Below are 19,077 nucleotides of genomic sequence, written 5' to 3' on the forward strand. Positions count from 1 at the left end.
CTAAGGGTTCAGGGGTTTTCACACTCTCGTCAAAAGGACCTGCATTCTCCGCAGAAGTGGCATTGCAAAAATGAATTGTGTACGGGCTATGAGGTTATTTCTGGTTGGGTGTGATAATAAGTTGACCTGTAGCATAGAGAAATCTCTTCTGCTCTCCGAGTAGTGACTTGGTGTGGGAGGGTATGTTCTGTGGGTGAGCTTAAATGTCGTGTGTAGTTCGGTACATACTGAAAGGAAGTGCCACCAGAATATCAATGCTCTGTTTGCCTTCTCTAAAGAGGTAGACATCCTTCCCTCCACCCCGATACCCTATCCCCCTTAGGCCACATGCCAGCACAATAAAGATTTCAATGAATTAATGAATCTCGCAAGGTGGTATTGAACTGAGGTCCCTGTGAATATGCTACCCCCGTGAGAATTTGAGCAGAACTATTCTGCATGAATCCTTTAGCCAGAAGATCGTGTACAGCTGGAGTTCATACAACACTCATTATAATCCATGCTGTTCACGAGAGCGCGAAGGCTTTTCTACTCCGCAAATACATGCGGAGTGATTTATGGCATCTTCAAAGCAGTCTGCTCACACGTCAAGCATAACACATCGCTTCCCACGACATCAACTTTTCGCGCGTCTCTACGCACAGCGCGATAACATTCACGTGGAGCTCTTTCGATCGCGATCGGGATGTCCGACCGAGCAATTTCTTAAGGCTGGCCAGGGGCGCAGCAAATCTCACCTCATGTCCCTGTTGAATTCTTGAACAGGATTGTAGAACACATCGTGCGAGCTGGGGAAAAAACACCTCGGCTTTGCCTTCGGTTACCGAGGTCTGCGGCGTCTTGTCGATTCTGGCGACGAGGCCAAGGGGAAATTGATTGGCAGTTGTCTCAACCTGTGCCACTATTTCCAGTGGCCTCCGCACGCGACATCGCTTCGACTCGAGGGCTACAGCCCGTGAAACTGCTAAGACATTTAATAAACCACCGGCCAGCGAAGCTGTTGAGCAAAAGCACGTTTTTCAATTGCGTTTTAGCTATCATCATCTGCTAAACAAAACTTTAAACATGGCGGCCATGCCGTAATTTACTACGGTTCTTTGATCTGAAAATATCGCTTTCTTGCATACGCATACAAAAAAAAAATCCTATTCGCTATCTGGTTGAGGTGTGAGCATAAGTAATTGTTTATACTGTGTTTGTTTTATGACCACATGACTAATACCACGTCACAAAGTCAGACATTCGATCGCGATCGAAATCCTCAAATGTGATTGGCTCCCATGAGCAGCTTGCACAAACGACCCCAATTGCGATCGAGAAATTCGATCCGAATCGATCGCGATCGAAAGCGCACATAAGCCACTGATCTCCCCTAAGCTACATTACGAGCTTTCACTTTCGACGCAGTCGGCGTGCCAATCGCAACTGACCAGCTGTGTAGGGGTGTTGTTTAGGAGTAGGTCGTGTGGTGTTTTTTAGCATCATTTAGCCGTGGAGAGTCTGTGACGGTGTCCGTGAGATGTGTTGGACGAGTGACAGTCGAAGGTTTTCACGGTCCGCCGTCTACTGCCGCCTGTGACAAAAACCTGGCCGTGCTTTCCACGTACGCGCGACTCGCCGTGACATGTTAGGCATCCTTCGTGCGGCTTCCAAAGCCTCGGCGAAAACACCGCGCGATGACCAACCTACTACGAGCGCCGTTTAGGACTACGCTGACATCAATCATCCCGTGGTCGCACTGAGCTACGAGCCCGTTCCGATGACGCCACGGATTTGATCGCCGATCACTTGGCTTCCGTGTTTTCCCCCGTCATTCCCAACCCCGGTGTTTCAGCTCCGTGCCAAGATGGTGCAAAAGTACCAGTCTCCCGTGCGCGTCTACAAGTATCCGTTCGAGCTTGTAATGGCGGTAAGTGGTGTTGATCTATGGTTGCTTGTTTTGACCCTTTGTTTTAGCCGCCCGCTTCTGCTGCTCAGCGCTGCTCAGGGGTCTTCGTCTCGACCTATCGCTTTAGCTAACGAGATTACCAAGGAAGCGCTCGTTCGCCTTTGGGTAGGGCGGGGGGGGGGTTGTTCCTGCGGCGAGTGAAAGGTGGTGGTCGTCTGGACATATCGCTGGTCTCTCGACTTTCGCTTTTATCTGGCTTGGATATCACGACCATATTTCCGCGCTAGATTTCGGCTCGCTCGCTCGAATAAGCGAAGACACTGCTGGACTCTGGCCTATCTTAGCTGAGCCAAAAATCGGTTGACGATCCGTGGCAGCCTTTCGATCACAATGCCGGCTTTTCATTCCTGCCTTGAAACCAGACGCCGCCGACGTTTCGGTTTTGCGTTGTTTGTGCGCTCTCGTTTTTTCGCAACGCCCTTGCGAATGAAACAAACACAAGAAGAAAAAATCTCGGTTCATGCCTTGGGCAGGCCTTCGCCTTTTTCTTGTGGTGTGTCGCGATTTTCCTTTCCAGGTCGCGTAGTATACGTATCTCGAATGTACTTACAGATCGAGTGCGCGCTGTCAATATACGGTGTGTGTGTGTTTGTGTGAACTGAGTAGCTCGATCGTCGAGTTTCGTGGTGCTTAACTAAAGTTAATCGCGACAATTGAAGCTGGTGGTTACTAACGACGCGTTTTAGCGCTCAATGTGGTGGCAGCAGTTTTGGTTCGTCGATTTTTTTTTTTTTTCTGTCATCGAAGATTTTGTGGTTTGTACTGCCGTCATCCAATGGACAAACACGGAACTCTTGCTAGATTGTTCGCGAACGCCTTTCTGTTTGCAATCGCAAACTTTTCCAGTCGAACTTGAGTGATAATAATGTTTGTTGTGGTTCCAAAGCCACGATATGATTATGAGAGACGCCGTAGTGGAGGGCTCGGGAAATTTCGGCCACCTGGGGTTCTGTAACGTGCCCCTAAATCTAAGTACACGGCCTCTAGCGTTTCTCCTCCTTTGAAGTGCGGCCGGCACGGCCGGGATTCAATCCCGCGACCTTCGGATAATTGAACAAGAGTGTACTAGTTTCTAGATCCCTCTAACCAAACAAGACAATCTCTTTTTTTTTTTTTTTTCTCGTTATGATTGAAGTAGAAGCGCGTCTGTCGACCTACAGTTCCTCTCCCTAATCTATCGTTCATTAAAAAAAAAAAAAGCGCCAGCGTAACGAAAAGCATTAGTCAAACAAAAACATCGCGTAACATCGAAACATTCAATAGCTTTGTGTTTGTGCATGTGGACATAGTTGATGGAGTGATTCTGACAGCTCAGTTTGGACTGGCTCGCTCCACGGGAAGCTTGCCGCTACGTCAAGGCCGTAGCCAGTAATTCTTTCTTTTTTTTTTCTTTAATAAAAAAAGGGGGGGGGGATTTGCTGAAGGCCTTGACTAGTGAGGAAAACATCTATTTTTCAGCAGTTATATTCGGTAAAAATCACAGTATGTAAATTATGTGACTTGATATACTATTTTGTTAATAGTGTTGGTTATCGATTTGAGATTAATTTTCCTCCTTCGAAGGTCGCAGTTCGGTTCCTGCCGGCGGCAAGTTATCTTTTAGTCCACTTTACTTCTTCACAATTTATATCCCAATTATTACAAGTAACATCCCTATATTTTCCTTGGGATTATTGTCTGTTAGTTCTCATTAATATTGTGTCTAACAAAGAAAAACGACCCCCCCCCCCCCCTAGCTAGGGCCTGCGCTACTTAGAAGATAGGCGCTGCCGGCTGTTGATACTGGCGACCGTACCGGAAAACTGGTTCGACAGGGTCGACGAATGTGCGTTTAGGAACTCAACTTGCTCGATACTCCGATAGTGGACTTCGCATTTTAAATGCCGGACCATGCCCCTTTTTTTCATGCACCTCACTACTGAGGCCACATGACATAGACCCGTGGGCAACATGCTGTCGAGAGTCCACTGGGGAAAAAAAAAAAATTGATTTGAAGGAAATGATGGAGTGTCGCGCGTTGCCGATAATATATATATATATATATATATATATATATCGATATATATATATACTATATATCTATATATCTATCTATATATATATATATATATATATATTATATATATATATATATATATATATAGAGAGAGAGAGAGAGAGAGAGAGAGATATGAAGAGGGCCGCAATGACGATATCAGTATTGTTTTTTTTATTCGCGCTTCATTGGCTAACGTTAGTCGGAGCACCTCGTCTACTTTCATTTATTTATTGTGACAATGCACATCATGAAGACGTCAAAGAAAGCTGGGCAAGTTGGTTTCGTTTACTTGATATTTTCGTAACGCTATGAAAACGAACGACACGAGGAAGGCAGTCCTGTCTTTGAAAGATGGAGCTGGCTTCAATAATTCATAATTTCTGCGGTTCTACGTGCCAAAACCACGATATGGTCATGAGGCACGCTGTATAGTGGAGGGCTCCGGAAATTTCGACCACCTAGTGATGCCTATATCGAAATGCAGCGGCCGCGGCCGGGATCGAACCCGCGGCCTTGGTGATCAGCAGCCGAGCACCGTAACGACTGTACCACCGGGGCGTACGTAAGATGGATGCTTTAAGCGATGAAAAATCATTTATTAGAGGGATACTAAAGAGAGAAACGATTTTTTCCTTATTAGTAAAATACCCTTTCACGATACCAAAAACGTCATGCATGCTGCGAGAAGGCGCCTGGTAAGCGAGCGGGTGGCGACGCCACCTTGAGGTTGCCGCACTAGTCGCCCTGACGTCATAGAATTTGACGGCGTCTACAGGTGCCTTGCGCAGTTCCTAATTGGTAAAAATGAAGTACATTGTCTTCTGAGGCAGCCAGAGACTTAACATACCAAGTTTCAGGAAATTTCGTGCAGCCAATGTGGCCAAAATACGAAAAAAAAAAAAACCTTCGAAATCCGTGGCGTCACCACCGGCGATTTCGGCGGGAAATTTAAGAGTGAGACTTTAAACAGTGCTTTTCACATCTATTAATAAACCTCTGGTGATGAAATTGACGACACTATAGAGTTTTAAGAGTATAAATTATCAGTCTAAACTAACTTATTGTTTCACTTTAGTGAAGCTTTAAATTGCGGCAGACCTGTTTACTTGCAAATGAGGCAACGCAGTTGAACGCCTGAATGCTCCGGAGGAAGTTGGCAGCCCGAACCTTTTCTTTTCCTGTTTTTTTTGGGTTTTTTTTCGGTTTTGTTTCGGCAAAACACAGCGCACACGCATAGCGTTCCAGTTCGCTTTGTTTCTCTTTGTTTTCTTCCCTGCATCCCGTTGACACGTCAGTTTTAGCGCCCTGGGTGTCCACGTAAGAGTAGTTTTGTACACACCCTGTATGCTGTTGAGTTTTAGGCGGGATAAATACTTCATGCATATTGAAACAGCGCAAAATGCGTAGGACGCAGAAAAACTTGACAAACTGCGCTCGTGTGGTCAAGTCTTCGTTTCACTATCATCAACGCAAACCAACTAGCCCAACTCTCCCTTTTGCTGCAAAAATACTTCATAAACTGCACGATAAAATGCTATGAAAAGCTGCTCGCTTCTTATACATATAGCGCACACAAGAAAACAGGTCGCGCAAAGCTACTTTTCAAGTTCTTTTTATCTCTTATTTTAATTTGTTTTTGTTCTTCTGAATACTGTGTTACAAGGAGACGAAAATGTAAGCGGCAAAGTTTGACGTTGTCGCCTGATGGTGCAGAGTTTCATTATACACAGTCAAAGGCGGACGCAGGGTTCTCCAATGGGGGGGGGGGGTCACTAAAACGCCCCCCCCCCCCCCTGCCCCCCCCCCCCCCCCCACCCTGGTCGAGACCCAAAGAAAACGAGCTCCGCAATGAGTGCAAAACTAATAATGAAGCGATGACGTCTTTCTCACAGCGGCCTTCCATTGGTCCCCCGGTTTCTGGGTAAAGGTGGGAAGCAAGCAGATTTTTGAAGCCAACATCAGGGGTCCTCGGCAGGGCCGTAGCCAGAAATTTTTTTCGGGGGGGAGGGGAGGAGGGATTCAACCATACTTTATGTATGTTCGTGCTTGCGGTTGTATATGTGCGTGTATATGTACGTAAGCAACATTGAACATTGGCTACGCCCCTGGTCCTCGGCCGCCATTATCGTCAAAAAGCACGCGTAGCCATAACCCTGCGCATTAAAAATGGCGTGAAAGGTTCAACTGAGGAATTTGCGCCCCCGTCTATATGATTGGAAGGGGTAGCACCACCACCCCTTGTCTCGCCAAGCATCCAGTAGTAGCCGTGCACGTGCGCGCTCGTCTCGGTATCGTCGAAGGTCGCTCGTAGTGAGGAAAAGCGACGCTCTGGAAGGGTTCGTGAAGCGCCGTTTCCTGCTTCCTCCTCTTCGCCTTGTTTCTCTTTTGCGTCGCACGCTTCGGCCGAACCGATGACGGAGCAATGCGTTCGTTGTTGATCATCGTCTGCGCTCGAAATGACCGTACGTGCGCATCACAGCTGCGACTCAATAAGTGCATTCCCGTGCTTCGACGGGGATCCTTCGATGCGCCACGAGCCCTTCATTGTGTACGTTCGTACCAAATAAAGTATTATGGGTTTACCTGCTTACGTTAACTATTTTTGCGTGGTTAAGTTTTAAACATATGGGGTTGAACATGGAGGGTAACTAAGCAAACTAGAGAAAAAATTGAGTACCGCGCAGCGTGCAATAGGACGTATGAATGAAATGAGGAACATTCGGAGATCGGAGGACGGCAGAATGGTCAGGGAACAAACAGGGCTAGCAGATATCCTAGTGGCATATCAAGCAAAAGAAATGGACCTGGGCTGTGGCCACGTAATGCGTAGGACATACAACCGGTGGACAGTAAGAGCAACAGGATGGCTACCAGGTCGCGGGATCGAATCCCGGCCGCGACGGCCGCATTTCGATGGCGGCGGAATGCTGGAGTCCAGTGTGCTTAGACTTGGGTGCACGAACCCAAGGCGGTCGAAATTTCCGGAGCCATCCACTGAGGCGTCTCCCATAATCATATAGTGGTTTTGGGACGTAAAACTCCAACAATTATTATTAGTATTATTAATTCTCACGGCCGGTGACAACACGCACTTTGCTTGACTCCGCGAGATCAGGGTAGTTTTGTCTCGTGTTATGTGAATATGTCGTTTTAAAACGATGTTCCTTCGCCAGAGCAGCGTCTATTATACAAGATCACTCGCGGCCTATAAGTGCGCGACCGAAAAAATGTTAGAGGCGTTTTCACTTGGTTCAGTCGCGCTGGGTGTGTAGTACATGAATGAATTTTTAGTTTTCGAATGCATTTATACCACCTCTTAAACACACTGATGTTGCGAAGATATGGCAGGATAAAACAAATCATAACAGCAGCTTGAGTGTTCCCACCTCTCCGTGAACAACAGGCGGCAACGTGGCAGAATATTCATTGCACATACTTGTGTGACAAGATAAAAGAACGGCAGGAAGTGCAGGATGGAAGCTTGCAATGAAAACACCCGTAAACAGGGGGTGGGTGCTCGAGCCGACGTTTCGACAAGTGGACTTGTCTACTGTTCCAGCCTTGAAGAAGACAAGTCCACTTGTCGAAACGTCGGCTCGAGCACCCACCCCCTGTTTACGGGTATTTTCGAGATAAAAGAAACACAAGACATACGTGAAGCAAGAACAGAAACGTCACAACGTTGAAACGGCAAGGAAGTACGCTTCAAGAGACACACAAGTTTACATACACAAAAATATTTTGTTTTTAGACACAAAGCGTATGTTTTCGTCACATAGTTTGTATTTATTTAGTGTTGAGGGAAAACAGTACACCCAAAAAAGAAAAAAAAAAAAGAGTCACTTAACTCTTTTTTTGCTAGTCCGGTCTTGCCACGTACATGACTCTCTTTAAAGAGACACGTGGACTCCATTTTGTAGATCACTTTACCCTCACCGAAATGATTAATAGATACTCTTTTTTTCTTAGACTGTAGGCAAGTGTTTGAAGGCCGTAATTAGCGCGTGAGCGCGGAGCTGCCAGTGTTCAGTGTATCGATTTTCTCTTTCAAGTTCGTTTCTGAATGCTCATTCGGCTGCCGCGACGCCCAGTGGGTGTAAGGTCATGAATATTCCCGGGGGTGTTTTGAATACGCCCAGCCGGCGGCGCTCGCACGATCATTTGGATGCACTTAACTCTCGTGTCCTGCGGACGTTCCTCAATTGTTTGCCAGCGAGGGACATTATGGGGACATGCGGCTTACATTGTACAGTGTCGGGACCTGTTGCATATAGTGTTTGCTAACTATAATGTTCCGTTCGCTGCAGATGTGTTGCAGACAAAACGGTGCATGCGCGCCTACGTGTGTACGCACGCATAAATGTACAAGCGACACCCCTCATTACTGCCAGGCGCATAAGCGTGCGTTCATGGGGAGCAGGAGGGGGGGGGGCGCCCCCCTCCCCCAATCACGTAAAGGACGGGGGGGGGGGGCAGTTATGCCCCATGTCTTTATACAGTCAGTTTGCTTTCCACCTTTCCAACCCCAGAAAATCAGAGACCAAAGGCGGGCCGTTGTCAGGCGCACGTCATCGCGTCGGTTTCATTTCTTTGCTCCTTTGCAAAACTTATTTTCTTCTTGGGCTCGACCTCAATGATCCGAAGATCACGGGATCGAATCCCGGCCGCGGCGGCCCCATTTCTATGGAGGCGGAATGCCAGAGGTCCGTGTGCAGTAGCGTCGCCAGAAATTTTTTTTCGGTTGGGGGGCTTCAGTCATACTTTATGTATGTTCGTGTGTGGCGTTTATGTGGTGTGCATGTATATATAGGCAGGCAAAATTGAAAACAAATTTTTTTTTGGGGGGAGGGGGAGGGAGAAGGGGGTAGAAGTCCCCACCCCCACCCCCCCTGGCTACGCCAGTGAAAGATCCCCGGGTGGTGGAAATTTTCGGAATCCTCCACTACGGCTTCTTCATAAAAATGTCGCGGTTTTGGGACATAAACCCCCAACAATTATTATATCTTTCGGGCTCGACCAACGTAAAGGGGAGGGGTGAGCCGCGGTGAGACTTGGCCCTCCCTGATAGAGAACCCTGCGCCCGCCCACGGAAGTTCCTAAGTTGCGCAAAAAAAAAAAAAGAAAGAAAGAGCGCTAAGTAGAGTGTACGCATGAGCTGCAGACATGATAGTCCCGATATGTAATTTGAACATGTAAGAAAACGCGAAAAACATAATTATCTCACAAATAAATTTGTGAATGATGTGTTTTAATGCGTCGAGCCGTCGTCGTGGGTGCACTTCCGATGTCCCGCGAACGTTCATCCCGCAGGATAGCGTGGGGCAAAAGGTCAAGATGCAATATCCTTTCTAGACGTCCTTGATAGGATATCCGCCGGATGTCACCAAAACGTTGCACGGGTATTGTTTCACGATCCGGGCCACCTACGAGTGAGTTATTTCAGGGGATATATAGGGCCGCGACGTCGGCGTAGCCAGTATTTTATGTCCCGCGGGGGAAGTGGGGGGAGGCCGGCCGTTCACCCTATATGTGTGTCTTTATGTTATACGCATGCGATGCAATGCACACAATGACAGAAGTTAAGGGAAAGATTAAAGCTTGAAGAGTTGAACAATTCGTGCACACGGGCTGTTGCTGGAGCCGACGTTTCGACAAACGGACTTGCCTTCAAGACAATCTGCACGTCGAAACGTCGGCTCCAGCAACAACACCGTGTGCACGAATTTTTCATCATTGCACGCAATGGGTGTATCTGGGGGTGGGGAGCCGTACTGCCTCCACCTTTGCTGCGACATCACGGAAATGTCCTGTGACGTCATGTCATCACGTTAGAATTGCTGAGTGGCGCCACTACAATTTGCTCCGTTTCTTTAATCCGTCTAAAATTAAATCGGGGTACGTGGTATACGTAGCAAATCTGAATAAGAGTCGGCCGATATCATTGTAGTGGTCCGAGTTTTCCACTGCGTCGCGCACGCTCTTCCTGAAAGACTGCGGGTGCGACAGCAGGCAGCTTTCGGCGGCCGCACGTTGCAACGAAGACGATATACCCGGCTGTAAACTACGGAATTTACACATACACATCGGCAGGAAAACGTGCACACAGCGGTTGAGAAAACCAGAACGAGAGCGTCTCGGTTAAAACTTGTATGACGGGAACAAGGCACAATGGGCCAAGTCCGCGTAGGCGTGATCACTGTCGCGTGATTCAGTATCCTACACTCTAAGAAAAAAAATCGAATACTTAGGGAGTGTTTCTGCCACACAACTATAATCGTTTCCTTTATTGAAAACCCGGCTCTCGCCACTAGCCTACCAATAATGCTATGTCACGCTGGTTGCGCGCACGCCGCTCGTGACCGGGAAATGCCGGGGCCACGGTGTCACGGGCCGAACTGGCACAGGCAAAATAGTGATACCTATGCAACACCGGGACCATTGGCTTAAGGGGGGGGGGCGTAAGGGGGGTGTATACGCCCCCCCCTAAGGTATTTGCCAATTTAGGGGGGTGTATACGCCCCCCCCCCCCTTAGGTATTTGCCAATTTTGCATGTTTATATATACGCGCCCATACAAACGCACGCGAGAACATACATAAAGGGTGGTTGACACTCCCCCCTGAAGGAAATTTCTGGCCATGCCCCTGACCAGGCAGAACTTTCCCTTTCATTCACTCCTCGAGCCACGTGACTACGTGACTAGGTCGTGCTCTCCCGCATGCGACGGCTGCCGGAAGTTGTGATATGGAAACACGCTTCGCCGAACGTATGCGATCGCGTGTTGGGCCGACTTTCTTTCGTAGAGAAAAGGCGAAGGGCACGGATTCACGGAGAAATGTGCTTGCCAAGGTTTCATTGCGTGATGTTTTGCCGTCTCCTGGTTGTTTCCGACCTCTGCGATCCAAAATACCCCCTTCACTTTTTCTGCTGTTATGTAGACGTACTACGCGTGCGCGGCTGCTATCAACCGGGACGCCTTTTTGCGGTTTCCAAGGTGGACACCTCTGGCTGACATTTCCGGTTCAACGCATGGCCGGCTGCACTTTCGTGATCGCCGTGCGTAAGGGCGCGCCCAGTATCGATCGACGCGCGCGTGACCGTCGTAGTCGCGCTGTGCCTTTCCCGCAAAGGCGACGCTGTCGGAAAGCAGAGTCGACGTTAGCGTACCGGGGTTTATTGGCCTATACTTCGGGTGTCGCCCCAAAGGGGTGCTCATCTAATGCCGTATAGCCTTGAGTGGCGCTGGCTGAATAAAGGGGGTGCCCACCCCCTCCCTAATCATCTAAGGGGAGGCGCCAATTCTGCCCCATAACCTTCACTTAGTTGTACCTTTCACGTCATTTATTAATGTGCAGGGTCGTGGCTGCGTATGCTTCTTGACGATAATGGCAATCAAGGAGCCCCGATGTTGCTTCAGAGAACTGTCATAGCCTCCTCTATACTAAAGTATAGAGGAGGCTATGGAACTGTTTACTTCCCACCTTTATCCCGGAAAGCCGGGACCAATGGCAGGCCATTGTGAGAAGCACGCTATCGCTTCATGTGGAGCTCGTTTTCTATTGGACTCGATCAACGGGGGGGCGGGGGCTTTGGCTTTTTAAAGGAAACGGTGCTATAGCTACAGGAAATTTATGCATCACACTGCATGCGACTCACACGCCAAGTACATTAATAAACATAACCAGTTCTGTTTTTCTTTTCATGCAACAAGAGCAGCTGGGGAGAATGTCAAACGCGATTGTCATACTAGTCTGTGTGGGTGCTGCGTGATTGCTTTTGCCTGTTGTCTATCTATGTATACCTCTACACCTCGGAGCCTGTTGCGACCTCCCGCGGTGCAGTCTGTATTCTCACTTATTGTACATCTATGCTACATCGTGTACAGAGGCCTTGTTTATGCACCCCATCACTCATCCCATTTGACTTCCTGAAGTTGTGCCACTCCTAATGTTATAGTATTTCGTTTAATTCCTCTGCTATGTGAACAGTTGTAGCTATCAACGTTGTAAGTTGCCCACATCTTTTCTATTCTTGTCTCATTGTCTCACACAATGGGCAGCAATCAGAAGCATTTGGTCAAGCCAGCAAGCACGAGCTCGCGCCAGGGGCAGTGATGCTGAGGCACAGGCCACCTTTCACTGCAATAATCTTTGTGCAGGATGCAGTGGCTGGTAGACCCACAAATGCTCATGTTTGAAGGGCTAAACAGTGTTGCTGCCGCAGGTAGACACAAGTAGCCGAAGGAAGGGGGTGTGCACATATCTGTTGCACTTACTGCTAGTGTCCTTTATCTGTCTGGCTGTCTCTGGGTGTGGTGCTCTTCGGATGCATTGTGTTGTTATCTTTACGATAACTGAAATAACGCTTATCTCCATGTGCAGTATTGCATGCACAGGGGCAGTTGCACCGGTAATGACATCTGCACTGTGCTCAACAAGCAAAAAGCAGGCTGGCATAGATCTTGTGGCAAAATTTCCTCCTTCGTCTGGTGCATTGCCTGTTAAGCACACGAGCTGGTAGGAGAGGCTGCTTAAAGAGGAGGATAGTGGAGTTGTACAGTGGAGTAGGACTCTTGCAAACGCTAACAATAAAGCACCAGCTTTTTAACTGTGCCTGGTTCTTCCACAACTTCACTGATACAGGAAGTGGCAACCATTCTGTTGGCAACTTTGGACATTTGCACCAAACAGCTCAACTGAAAGTTAATTTTAAAATCCATTTCCAACCAATCCATTTCCTCAAGTGGATTATTTCTATTACCCACACCCTGGGCTTGCTTTCATGATGCTGGCATGTGAACAGCAGCATTGTTCCCAACAACTCTTCAACTGTCATTCCAAAGTGCACATTTCTATAAGAAACAATGTTTGGATTGTGTACCAGTCTAAAGGTACCAGCTGTAATGAACTTTCATAGAATGCAGTTTTCTTTGTTTCATCTGTCACAAAAAGCTGGGAATGAATTTGTTGTAGCTTAGTGCATTGTATCAATATGCGCGTGCGACAGGCATCTCTGAAGACATTCACCAGTTATGATTTTTGCCTAGCGTCCATTCCAGAATTTGTGACAGTACAGGCATTGTATAGAAGTATGACAGCTCTGCCTTGTCTGTGTAACATTGTTCATGTGACTTTCCTGTACGTACTCATGCAGCAGCTGTGACAAGATTTGTCGCCGAAGATTTATCCACAAATCTGTCTTCCAGCCAGTACATATGTTTCGGGGTGTGCAGTTAATGCATTTAATACACGCTTACCCAGGCAACTGTTGGCAACCTTGAATGTGGCTGGAGGGGCTCTTTCATCTATTTGTTTGGCTAACCCTGTGTAAAAAATAAATAAATAGAACCTTGTAATTAAAAAGCAATCATGTCCTAAACACAACCATACTAGCAAACTAACTAGATTATCTGTCTGCTTTAAAGGGGTACTGACACCTTTTTTCCAAGGGCGAGTTTACTCTGCCATACCAATCTCCTGTACACAAGAGATCGCTCTGAACAAGTGTGAAGCTCAGGAAATGCTGATAAGATATTTTATTTTGACATTAAAGTCAATTTTTCCATGGCGCACCTACCGACATCGACACTAGCTTGACGTCAGGCTACAGTACTAATTCTGGTGACTTCACGCAGCAGTCTGGCTAGTTGTGATGACGTCAGGTACCAAAACTTCCAAGATGGCCGTACGTGCGTCACCAAAACATTCAAAATGGCTGCTTGTGCGTCACCAACGGAGCCACGGTGCGGAGTGGCCGTGGAAACGTCACTATATATTTGTGCGAGCACGTGACAAGAAGCTCATACCGTGTTGTGACGTCAGGGTACAGTAAGAACCAAAACTAGCTTTTAAAAAGATACTGTAATTACTTTTTCAGGGTGCACTCGCGCTTAGCGCTACCTTTTCTGGGCTCTTGAGGGCTTGGCCTTTCATATGATGCAAAGAATGGATGACTGAAAATTTACGTGTCAGTACCCCTTTAAGGATCGCTGTACTCCCTTTCATACATGCTGTGGAAGCTAGCGAGGCTTCTTGCAGTAGTTGCGTTTGGATCAAGAAAGAGTTCAATGATTTGACCACCCGCAATGTGATTTTTTTCATTTCTTTGTGCCTTAGAAATTAACGAACCCAGTTATATATATGGTTGTCAATAGGTTGTTATGGATCGCTTAGTGTCTCATTGTTTTTGTATCGTGGCCTCTGCAATTAGTTCCGGTAGCGCACCGGAGCCGGTCATGGAGGGCACATTTACAACGACTAAATCCAAGCGCAATACGTTGGACTTACACATTTTGCTGACTGAACTTCTTGCATAGCTTCCACGACATTGCACTGATGTATGAAATGGAGCATAGTTCACTGGAAAGTTGTTAGCATGGCTGGCTTGTTCTTATGGTAGGTGAGTGCTTCACATCAAGCATGGCATAGTTCAGCTTAGTGCAAAATTGTTGCGACCCTGGAAGCAGCAGCTGCATTCCAATGGAGTCATAATGCAAAATATTTTAGCGTACCATGTATTAGGTGCATGCTAAACAACCCCGGGTTGTCCAAATAAAATCTGTAGCCTTAAGTGACCCTCATACTTGTGTGGTTTCAAGAGGGTCATTGAGGTGTGTAGTGCGGTCAACTTCTTCATGACATTTTTTTCTTTGCATGGTGAGATTGCATTGCTCAAGAACCGACACCTTCTGCGCAGGCTTCGAGCGGCGCTTCCCAACATGCCCGATGATCCCAGTGTTTTTGGCAGCGACACGGTCTCGATTACAAGAGTGAAGATGGCGCAGAGCACGTTATCGAACGCCGGTGCCGCCTCAACGTTGATGCACCATATCTATTGAAGAAGGTTGGGAACTGCTTGCACTACGCAACCAACCTCTTTCTTGTGAGTCGAGCTTTATTCTAATCTCAATGAAGCATAAAATCTTTGTTAGCGGACAGGCTCCAAACGTATTCTTGCAAGGTTAGGCTGTGACTAGTGAAATTGATGCCATCTCTAATGCTCGTCAGCAGATTCCTTATTTCTATGTACTGACTGTACACTCTAATTCACAAGCTCACTGCATGCACTCAAAAGAGACCATGTTGCATATCATGTGCCAGAGGAGTGCTTAGAAACTGGAAAGTTAATCTCAAGAAAAAATTTGGCTGCACTTAACAGTGGACTGTACTTATCAGTGAAGCTAGACACTGCATAATACTACACTACACTACCCCACTTGGCATCATGCAGGAGCTCCTGTATCTGCTGCTTTACAAGTGTAGGGCCACAGCCATGTAGGTTATGTGTAAGCATTGCAGGCAGCATGGCACTACATACTTGCTGATTAAAGGTTTTTGCTTCTTGAATAGAATAATTATTCCAGCTGGTGAAAAGGTGGGCTCAAAATGAGGCATTTGTCTAGAGATTGTGGTAGGTTCCTTTCATTTGAATGTCTTTCCAGTGCACAATGCCATCTGCTGTTAAAGGGAATGCATGAGCGTACAGAACATGTTAACTTCTTTCATTTGATGGGTATAAGTATGTATATATTATGTATGCGCATATTAGATATATGCAGTTTAAAAGTGTTTCTTGTCTTTGTTATAGTACTGTTTAACGACATTAAGAGCTTTAAATCCTCAAGTTCCGATTATGTTATGAAAAATTGTTCCAAAATTGCCAAATTTTTTTGACGTGAAATGCTTCACTAACAGGTTCAAAACAGAAAAAACTTGCAAAAATGTGCAAAAATGTTTTACGGCTTATATAAATGCTTTATTCATCATATTTTGTGCCGTCACGTAACACCCAGGCCCGTAGCCAGGAATTTTTTTCGGGGGGGCCCACTTGCTGAAGGCCTTAAAAAAACACATATTTTCATTATTTTTGGTGAAACACCCCGCTCTATCAGAATTTTGGAAGGTGTGGGGGGCTATACCCCTCCCCCCTGGCTGTGAGCCTGGTAATATCCCATACCTGGGGCATTTGATGGGTATTCCGAAAGAAATTTCTGCAACTCTAGAAAGTATGGGTTCCATTTGACTTCCAGTGGACAAAATGTACTATTCCTCGATAGCTCAATACAATCTAGATGAGGCTACCATCTTTGTGGTAGTGTTAAAAGCACGGCACTGCGCCATGTTTGTTTATAATGCGCGGGAGACGCAAGGTGTGCATTTCGCCGTTTCGTGTGCAGACTGTCATTCAATAAAAGCACCAGTCACGGAACCTGTGCTGCCGTCCATGTCTTGAATAGGGAAGCATTATTTGACGAGCTGGGCTCGTCAAAAGCCTCTTGAAACATTGCTGAAGAGCCATGATGAGCACAGCTCGTCATAAGCAACAAAGTGACAATTTCTCATGACGAGCTCAGCTTGTCATAAGCAGTTAAGGGGTTAAAGGAGAACGTTAATCGTTGTCTGAAGTATATGTGGGGGCAGGTACCTTTCTGTCAGGCTTATGTCATAGGCCTTTACTCCCCACCTTGCCAAGGAAATAAAGACATTGAATTGAATTGAAATGATGAATCATTGACTTCACTCCATGTGGTGGGGCATCTCAGGTACACACTAGATGTGTCTTCCATTTAATTTTTTTTATTATGCAAGTGCGCAGTGCCCAAGGCCGAAATATCTATATCTGGCTTTTTTCCCCCTTGGCTTTCTTTTACAGATCATAGGAGTGGACTTTGTGTACTTTATACAAAAGAACTCCCTAGATCGGCGGCAGCGAATACTTAAAATTGAAGCCTACAACGAGAGCTTTTCGGCACGAGTTGGCATCAAAGAAAACTGCACTTATTCGGTGAGTGTGGCTGCCGGGTCTTTTTTGGAGCTTGTAGTGAGGACAGGTATCCGTGGCTTTTGAATATTCTTTCTTTTTGTTTGTTTGTTTCTCATTCATTTCAGACTGTGTTTCAGGTAAACAACTGTTTTTTCTGCTCTGCACTTGTATCTACTAGTGCTAATATACGAGACGTTTTTGTTTATTCAGTTGCAATGCAAGTGCCGGAAATGATACGTGGGCTGATTAATTTAACCATGAATAAAATAGATGCATGCCAAAGGTATCCTTATCACAGCTTGTGTATGTGTGAAATCTAAATTTCACATTACACAAGACGCACTATAGCTAATTTTATAATCGCAAAAAAATTCCATTGAGAGAAACAGAATGAGTAGGCAAATATAGTGGCACACCATTTCTCTTTCCTGTTTCTCACTTTTTGTATATTTTCACAAGGATAACTGGTTATTTTTATTTTACAGAAATTTTTGTTATAGCATAGATAATTTGTATAAAAGTAAAAAGTTTACTGGTTTTCTGAGCAGAGTATTTACAGAGCACAAAGGAACAGTAATTCAACCTGTGAGGAAGGGGAGTCTTTCAAATAGACCTACAGAAGTTTGTTTATGGACTTTGGTAAATTTATCTCTTATTTTATTATTCTTTTTTTTTTTCACAGACTGTATACGTTGTTCTTCTGCAAAGCACCATGCCTGTATTGTGGACAGCAATGTTCCATGAGCATTATCATTGTAGCAGTAAAAAAATTATGCTCAAAGGCTAATTTCTAAAAGAAATAATATAAACACTGGTGGATCTTTCAGTTTCAGTTTATAATTCGTTCAGAACACATAGGTTCATTCTTAGTAGTAGTTGTACACATGACAGTGAACTTCAAACATTAAAAGAAGTCGCAAAGGGACGCAGTGTCTTAACATAGAAAGTTTCAGGAAATTCTACTGAACCATTGTGGCCAAAATATGCAGGAAGATTATGAAATTAGTGACACATTGACATTCACGGCTGCAGTCATCGCCATAGTCAAACATTAAACTTAGACATTCATTTCCTCTACCAAATATCAACCTATGATGGTGCTCTTAATTATAGTAGAGTTCTGAATGGATAATTTATCTGTCTATACTGATTGAATGCCTCAGTTTAGTGTTCCTCCAACAGGTGAACAGTGTTTTCAAGCTGTCACTATCTCCTTTTTGATCAGCATGTATTTGGGACTAACATTGTGTGGCACATACTGTGACCATACCACTGTGTACGCTGGTGCTACAACTTGTGGCCTGCACTTTTGTGAGGTGCATGCAGCGACTGTTCTTGTTGCTCTTGATGAGCAGGTGCACCCAGAGAACCCGGACTGGACCTGCTTTGAGCAGAGTGCCTCTCTCGATGTCAAGTCCTTCTTTGGGTTTGAGAGTGCGGTTGAGAAGCTGGCCATGAAGCAGTACTCCCACAACATCTCCAAGGTATCCTACATTCCCAAGTACTTATAGGGTATTTAGCCCCAGAGAGCACGTGTAGGGTGCTTTATGCAAATGGCTGAAGGGCAAGTGTCGATGTGTAACACATTGCCTGTTACGTAGCCTGCGGGCTCACATAAACGAATATGTGTTTAGTATAGGTTAAACCCTTGTGTAATACGTGGGCACAGCGTGAGCCTGCAGATAATCTCAATTTTGTTGAATCCTCATGCGCCAGGCGTCACCTCTTTGGAGTCTTCGCAGTATTGATGTCTAGAGACTGTATTTTAGGCAAATGCCTATTTTGTTCCTTGGCGCTCCCATCGCACCACTTTGATATACGAGCATGAATTAGAGGTTAAGAAGGGCTTTTATAGTGTTTTTATAGTGCTATAAATGCGTATTTTCAAGATTGGCACTTAACATCAACATTATTAACGCCATCTTAAGCAGGCGACACACATAATGCACCTGTCGATGTTGTGTGCCTGTGTTACATATGCATGTACACCCAGTGGCAAAAGTTCATGGGATATGGGCACCACTGCAAGTGCAAATTTCTACTCTGTTAGTGCACGACGCTTCTAACCTAGCGGGTTAGCTGTATGGGTCGTAGCAACCACAACAGGCTGGAACATTTCATTGGAGGTTGTGCTTTCAGGCAAAGTGGAAATATAGCTTTCTTGAAAAATTCGCATCCCGCAATCTTTTGCTGCAGGGTGTACAGTGCTCAGCAGTATAATAAGCATGATACCTGGCTCTCACGGAGGCCTAAGCTTTTTGCACCACCAGTAAGCAAGCAAGCACTCCGAGCTTATGCGTTTCGGTGCACATTGAAGGAGCCTTTGTAAT

General features: G+C 46.0%; 1 protein-coding gene across 1 annotated transcript; it reads left to right on the forward strand.

Moving 5' to 3' along the window:
* Positions 1-1,846: 1,846 nt before the first annotated feature.
* Positions 1,847-18,273, forward strand: LOC119375971 (SEC14-like protein 1). The gene is given in 6 exon segments (XM_049411338.1): positions 1,847-1,909; positions 12,045-12,156; positions 14,681-14,732; positions 14,734-14,827; positions 16,637-16,768; positions 18,103-18,273. Coding segments are annotated over 6 exon segments (609 nt in total). The 3' UTR covers positions 18,259-18,273.
* The last annotated feature ends 804 nt before the right edge of the window (positions 18,274-19,077 follow it).

Source organism: Rhipicephalus sanguineus, unplaced genomic scaffold (genome assembly GCF_013339695.2).
Source record: "Rhipicephalus sanguineus isolate Rsan-2018 unplaced genomic scaffold, BIME_Rsan_1.4 Seq1048, whole genome shotgun sequence".
Taxonomy (NCBI): Eukaryota; Metazoa; Arthropoda; class Arachnida; order Ixodida; family Ixodidae; genus Rhipicephalus; species Rhipicephalus sanguineus.